This window comes from Vigna radiata, chromosome 6 (assembly GCF_000741045.1).
Source record: "Vigna radiata var. radiata cultivar VC1973A chromosome 6, Vradiata_ver6, whole genome shotgun sequence".
NCBI classification, from domain to species: domain Eukaryota; kingdom Viridiplantae; phylum Streptophyta; class Magnoliopsida; order Fabales; family Fabaceae; genus Vigna; species Vigna radiata.
In genome coordinates, this window is record NC_028356.1 from 27,426,346 (window position 1) to 27,433,990 (window position 7,645).

Genomic DNA, 7,645 nt, shown 5'->3' on the forward strand with positions numbered 1-7,645 from the left:
TATAATTATACCCTTTAACGGGTAGGGAAGAGAATCAGATAAAAATCTTATTTGTTACTAAGAATATGGAGATGAATTTTTATTTTTGAGATGAGAAAGAGATAATAAAACAGACATAATTGATTGACCTATACTAAGCTGTCCTGATGTTCCCTTCGTTAGCTGACCAAGGTTGAGTTTTCTTCTTTTATCTTTATGTTTTGAAACCAGGACATGACATATTCTTGTTTCTATTCACTGCGTGCTACTTCGAGTTCGGTATTTATCTATAAGGCTTTGCCTTCCTGACAAATCTTCTTCATAACTAACAACCTGCATTTTACAAAAGTAAATGAGATTCACCAAGTGCACTCAAATAGACATTAGTAAGTAGCAAGTGTAAAAGGTAACCAATTCTTGTTCCAGGGAGAGACTGGTATATGTAACAATAAATGTTTAAACAAAAAAGAAGTCACAAACAAGACAGTACTTGAAAAAAATTGAAGAGTAAAAGCAGTAGCCAATGTTCAAAATATAACCTGAGATTCTGTCTGTGTTTCACTAAAACCATCGTATATTCCTGCTGGTCTGTCTTGAGAAGCCTCCCCATCATCTTCCTTTCTGTCATTTCTATAAGAATATATGCTCTCAGTACTGATTCAAAGAAAGGTGAAAAAATTATATGCATTCTCGTATATTTTACTTTGTCACCAAAATAGACAAGAGTTTGAACTTTATTATCACACTTTCACACTAAATAAAACTAGTTGTATATTGTTAAATATTAAGAGAAAATATATTGCGAGGTCCTTGGCCAATTCCAGGATCTACATAATTATGGTAATAAAAAAACTAAGATATCTATAATGATTCTTTTATTTATTACGAATACTTTATAATCATCCCTATTTAGCATAACTTCCAATCTCCATGTGATGGAGTACTATATGATATTTGCATGAAAACGTTGAGAGAAGAATTGCTAAGTGGTTGAAATTTATAAGAAATCATAAAATTGTGAATCCCATTCTTATTTAACCAGTAGAAACACAGCCCAGCGTATGTCCACAATTTTATGATACTAAATAATAATTCAAAATTAATTATTATAATAAAATTGATTAAAAAATCTATCTAAAAATTATATTAAACTTATAAAAATTTGTTACATAAAAATAATATACGAATAAAAACATATATTTCAAATTTTGGTAATTGTTATAATTATTTACTTTTAATCTTTATGGGTAATGAAACTTAAAAAACAGATATAAGGATACAAAGGGTTAAAAAAAGTGTATATCAAAAAATGGTTACCAGATTCAATCCCCATTATTAATTCTTATAGATAAACATAGTGTTCATTAGATTCTAATCAATAAAGAGATCAAATAGGTCATATGAAGGCCGTGGACATAAAACAATCTAATTCTGACAGAAAGATTATGTGGCGACATGAGAACAATATGATAACCTTTAAATGGGAACTAAAGAGCTAACCTGTTTAACCAGTGTTTAGATAACCCAAAAACGGTATGGGGATTGGAATTATCTTCACCAAGGACTGAAAGATCAGACGGGTAAATCTATACTACCATCAAGGATAACTACTCCCAAAAATAAATTAAGGAAATTATAAAACAGAACATCTATGAAATTGATAACACTTTAAGGATACACCTCTCTCACACCCTGTATGTGCTGGGGACCTCTGACCATGCATCTTTGTGAGAAGAAGAAAACGAAGAAGTTGAGCAGGAATACTTTGGCCATGAGCACAGTAAAACAAATTTAATGAAATATCAACATAACAAAAAAAGCAGCTCTAGTACCTTACTAGTCTGCTCTAACAAGTCTTCAATTGCAGCAGCAACATCAGGAACAGTACGACAAACCTCTCCACCATCTATTAGCGTATTGTCTTCAGAAAAATTCTTTCCATAGGCATGAATACCTGAATTTGATGCCGAAGGCATCTTGTTGGATAGGCAAGGTTCTTCTACAAGTCTTGCCTTTTTGCTATAAACACTTGGTTTCTTAAAATTGGTCTCATGATTACCAACTCCACAACCCACATTTTTATCTGTGATGCCTCTCAAAATTTGTGATTGGCTTGACAATTGCGAGGGCATGTCACTTATCATTTGAGCAGCCTGGGTAGGAAATTGACTCACGGTGCAAAGTCCTGCCTCTCGATCTTGAGCGGTTACTTCTTTTGGTAAAAATTGATCAACGGCAACAACCCCATTCTGAAAAATAAAAGGTTGCATGTAGACAAGGACAATTTTAGTAAATAATACATAACATAGAAAATGCATGTAGACATTCATGAAAAAACAAATTGTCAATGCTTTAACATATATTGAAGCTCCCACTGCCCTGTACACGGTCACCATAAATAATATTACCTGTTTGACGCATTCAAATATCCATTCGCATGTAACTGACTGAATCCCCCATTTACGAGCACCATCATACTTGGGTCCATTGGTGAATTTACACAACAAATGCGTAACCTTCTTATGCAACTTCTCCCCAAATTTAGCTCCTAGTACAAAACACAAGTTTCTTAGGAGATTTCTGTCTTTCTCCTCATACTGTGAAACACAAAACCTGAATCTTTCAAATCCAGGCAAGGGAACATGGCAGGGAAGTGGAGAATAAAGAATGTGACTACCAACATCCAGCAAGGATCCAGCCTTCAAGAAAAATAATCAAAGTATAAATAGGTGTAAACCAACATATTCTCAAAGAATCCAGGTTTTAACAGAAAAAGGAATCATCATACATAATGCTAATAGAAGTATATACGCCACTATGGACCCCTCACAAATATTTAGTTCCAAACTCAAGATATCTTATCCTAACATGAACGGGTGTGTTGGAGATCACATATTGATTAGAGATAGATATGACCAAATTATAGTATATAAAAACTTCACATTATAAATTAATTTTATAGGATTGAGTTAGTCTTATAGTTTACTTTTTAAGATTCTTTCGTTTGTGATAACAAATGATACCAAAGATCAGAAAAAGAAAGGTGTAACCCCAATTTCAGCATTTAAATTCAGAAGAATATAAGGAAAAGAATACATGCATGGATCACGTGTGATTGAAGTGTTGAATTTTTGCAGTTATATAAAAATGGAACCAACTTTCCATCGTTATTTTATTCTTGTGAATATCACTTTTGATATAATAACTTGGGACACATGGACCAAGACTAGTTTGGGTTTTCACCTTCAATCCATCCAAATTATTCAATATTTAAATCAAGAACTTTAGCCCAACAAGAACCAAGACTAATAAAGCTTACCTCCAAACAAGATCGTATCCAGTGACTGGAAACAGACAAACTCTTCGAATCACCAGTCAACATGGGTGTTACACCATGACACTCAACAGTATAGTGGACAATCTGTTCTGCTTGCCCACTTATTACCTCTCCTCCCCCTTGACTTATCCATTGAACAATCTCACCTCTCTGAAAAAAGTGATCGAAACTAAAATTACACAATATCCATGAACATATATATGCATATATATGTGGTTAAACATCACATTTATGATTACTTATAAAACAACTTTAACTTTGGAAACCAGAAAAAAGAAAACATTGATATAATTATAACAATAAGAAAATCCTATATAATCAAGAATATATAGATTATATATGTATTACGGCAAGATTATATTTATATGTGTATCATATCTTTCTTCTCAATATAAATACCATGTTGGAACCCGTTTCAGTTCAATGTCTCTCTTTCCTATAGTTTAACACGTAAAAAACAGTAAATAGCTAGGTCATATCAAAATAGATGATTCAGATATCAGGCACACAAAAAATGAAGAGCCCAAGCACCAAAAGGTTGTGATTGAAATAGTTACTATGGTATTAGATTATCTTAGTAATTTATTTAAATTAGTCTACAAAGCATATAAGAAATCACCTATAGCATGTAATCTAGGGTGTGTTCCTTGTTGCCCCTTTCTTCTAAAGCCAAAAGGTTAAGTTTTGGCACAGGGTAGGGTATATTTGTGCATCCACACTAACAAGAACAAGGGATTCATGTGAGGCGGCATGTTTAATGTAAGAGCAGTCAGGTTCCTTCACCAATCAACTTACTTTTTTGGATAATTGGTTCATGTCTCTATGATTCCAAATTTATCATTAACAAAGACTGGTACACCATTAAGCTCAATTTGATGACTAACTACTTGACACTGCATTAAGTAACCTTAACTAATGCTTGAGGTCCGTGGAAAAATAAACTTCATTCGGACTGATATATCTAAAAAACAGAAGGGTTTATTTGGTTAATTGAAATGTTGCATTTGTTTCCTAATTGTCATGAACCAACTACCCAAAAGCTTAAATTGTTAAGTGAAGTAACGCAAATAGTTTATGTTATAATGAAATCAACTGTTACAGATTTCTACATAATTAGGCGTTACATAATCTAGGAAATTAGGATGATTGGTTCCTAATTATGAGGTACATTTATTATAATTGATTATGTATTATGCTATAAATAAATGTGTGGTTTGCATTAGACACACAATTCATTAATAACATACAATTCTATATGCTATTAGAGTCAGGTTCTTCTACGTTGTCTTTGCCGCTCGCCGATGGCCAATGGCCATCGAGAACCACAAATTTTTTTTCTTTCAACACTTTGTCCGAGGACCTCAGTCGTGCTCTCCTAATTTCAGTTTGTGCCTCTTTTACTGTTATCCGTTGTCTTTGCTAACCTTCGGTCATAATGTGTCTCCTGTAACCACCACGATTGATACCGGCTTCTTCCGGCAACCACCGAGCTTCATTCTCCACTCCAACTCAGTCGACCGTGCTCCAACCCGGTCAACCATGCTCCAACCCGATCAATCATGCTCCAACTAGGCTACCTCACCCCAGTGGTGCTTTTTAGCCCATTTCCAATACTTTTTTCCATGGCTTCCATTGTCGTTCCTACTGATTTTATCAACTCTGATAATCAGCTAGCTAACATGTTCACCAAGTCCCTTAGGGAGAGTGTTAGAATAAAATCATCTGTTATAGATTTCTAGGGAATTAGGCGTTGCATAATCTAAGAAATTATTAGGTATATTTATTATAATTGATTATGTATTATGATATAAATACATGTTGGGTAGTCTGCATTAGACACATAATTCATTTAAAACATATACAATTCTATAATTTATTTTATTGCATCTCTAACATGTCATTAAAGCATAAAACCAACTATTATTAGAAGAATAGGGATAGCATGAATTGAGCTCAACTACTTTGTTCATAAATCCTTTGACAATTAATATCATGTCATGAAATAACTATCCCCAAAGCTTAAATAGTGATGTAAACGTGCATGAATGTTTATGCCTATTAAGATCATAATGACTTACCTTTTCTTCAGGAAACAAATTTGAAAAACAAAACAGTTTCCCTCTGAAAACATTTGCTGATTTTTCATATTGAACACTGAAGTCATGCTGGCTCATTCCTTGTGTGCTCAATTTATTATCAGGAAGTTGATTTTGCAACATTGTTCTACAATTTGCTTTACGGAATGAGTGACCATTTATATCCATATCTTTTATCTGTTCTTTTCTTTTCTCTAAAGATTCTGGCTTCACATTTTCAAAGTCCACCTGGTGCGAGCTTTGATGACAGCTGGAGCTTTTACTGTGATCCATAGATGTGCTTTCTGTTACAGCTTTTACCAAGCTTGCTGAGTTTAAGAAATAAATAAGCGAACAAATAAAGCATGAATTCAATAAAATCAAGTTTATAAATTATTTAATAAAATCTAATAAATTAACTAAAAAGTGCTCTCCAGCTTGAACAAGATAGAGAGATAATAGACACCGACTACAAAAGCGATTATGCACATCATAATACCAGACCTTTTGGCTGAAGTAGATCATACGCAATGTGTCTCCTAAGCACTGGGACTTCTTTCTTTTTATGGTCACAATCTTCAAGCCATGAGGTTTTAACAACATAAATTACACCTAAAGCAGCGAGACTCCTCACATCCTTCTTTTCCCTTGAAAAACACAATGCATGTGAAGACAGATCAGAAAAGAAAAGGAAAAACGAAAAAAAGGTTTGCAAAACATTTGACACTGATACAGGTAACAATCTAAAAAGTAATTTTCGTGAAACTATCAAGAAACATAAACATGAAATGCACCCATAAAGATTCTTCATAATATCAAAGTATTCTTACATTTCAGTAGGATTCCCAACTACTATGTGTGTCAATTTGTCATTAAAAGACATATACCGGGAGCCTCCACCTTTGCGCACAATATTAATTAGTTTCCGCATTTCTAAAGCTTCAAAACCAACTAGTAATATTCTGCACTCTGATAAGTACAGGTCATTATCATCAGATTCAGAATCATCAGCAACAATATTGTCAAGGTTCAATTCACCACTGGTCTGCAATGGAGGTTCAGCATCTGCCTCCTTAGCAAATATACGGGTTTGTGAATCTGAGGACATAAACTCAGATGGCATAGCTTCATGATCTCTGTCCCTGAACTCAGCACAAGAAACTTGCACATTTGAATCTGTAGTACCTGAGGATGCCGCAGATTGCAATTTCCCAATATCCTTTTCTTGGCTATGTTGCATTGTTAAGTCCCTAGTTACTTTATGTGAAGATACAGATCCATGCTGAACAGGGAAGAACTCCTCATTCAGACATGCTATCCAAGAAAAGAAATACAATAAATAGATGATGAAAGTCAAATACAATGAGTGGCATTCAAAGTTTAGAGATGAGATGGAATGAGAAAGGAGAGAGGATATTTCACAGGGCTCTAAATAATTGTATAGTAACACAAACAATAACTTCAAATTCCTACTGGCCGAGTAAAGATTCATTTGCTCCTCCTAAGATATTGGTCAAATCACATTGACCCCCATATATAAATAGATCAAATTGCTCCTCCAAAAATATGCATTATTGTACCACAAATTAGATCACATGCACAAGTCCATTCTTATAAACTTCAAACTCAAGATGTCTAGTCCTTATGGTAAGGGAGGCTGAAAATCTCACATTGACCAGTGACATGGCCAAAATAGTGTATATATGGGTACAGGGTACATACATCATTTTGATGTTGAGTTGGCCTAAACCCAAATTCTGAGACTACTATATCACAATAACATTATATTTTAACATATGGCATTCTACTATTCAATTTCAAACCTAAAAAGTAGTACAACATCATTATAGCATAGAAGTTACCTCTCCGAGCAATTGATTGATCAAACCATTTCTTTATCACAATATGAATGTGGCCCCATCGTTTTGCTACCTTATACTTGTCACCTTGTGGAGCGTAAGAACAGTCAAGAACACAAATATCCACCAAGTTTAAATAAGTATAAGATATCCTTGAGCTCATGTACTGGGCATAGAAGATCTCACAGAAAAAGACAAGAACAACCTTCTAAACTTTTACACCACTAACAAGTAGAAGAACACCTAAGCCTCTAAGCTATCACATTTGAAGAGACAGAAAAAGCACGACACAGAATAGGGTGCCAAAAAGTATTTCACATACACAAACTTGTGTTATCAAAAGGTTCACTAATGCAGGTGAAACAAAATTTCACCAAGCCAGCTGGTGTTGAAAA

General features: G+C 34.0%; 1 protein-coding gene across 6 annotated transcripts in view; it reads right to left on the minus strand.

The window, feature by feature from the left end:
- Window positions 1–7,645, minus strand: part of LOC106763050 (DNA topoisomerase 2-binding protein 1-A) — a 24,898-nt gene continuing 17,253 nt past the window's right edge. For 3 of the 6 annotated variants that reach the window (XM_014647211.2, XM_014647216.2, XM_014647215.2), the window contains 11 exons: window positions 7,254–7,347; window positions 6,222–6,705; window positions 5,896–6,038; window positions 5,395–5,720; window positions 3,299–3,466; window positions 2,388–2,678; window positions 1,812–2,228; window positions 1,658–1,702; window positions 1,480–1,565; window positions 519–633; window positions 1–312 (listed from right to left, as the gene is read on the minus strand). In XM_014647211.2, the coding sequence (XP_014502697.1) occupies window positions 235–312; window positions 519–633; window positions 1,480–1,565; window positions 1,658–1,702; window positions 1,812–2,228; window positions 2,388–2,678; window positions 3,299–3,466; window positions 5,395–5,720; window positions 5,896–6,038; window positions 6,222–6,705; window positions 7,254–7,347 (2,247 nt within the window). In that variant the 3' untranslated portion in view covers window positions 1–234. The remainder of the gene's footprint in view (window positions 313–518; window positions 634–1,479; window positions 1,566–1,657; window positions 1,703–1,811; window positions 2,229–2,387; window positions 2,679–3,298; window positions 3,467–5,394; window positions 5,721–5,895; window positions 6,039–6,221; window positions 6,706–7,253; window positions 7,348–7,645) is intronic. The other 3 variants (XM_014647214.2, XM_014647213.2, XM_014647212.2) reach the window with 3 other exon arrangements.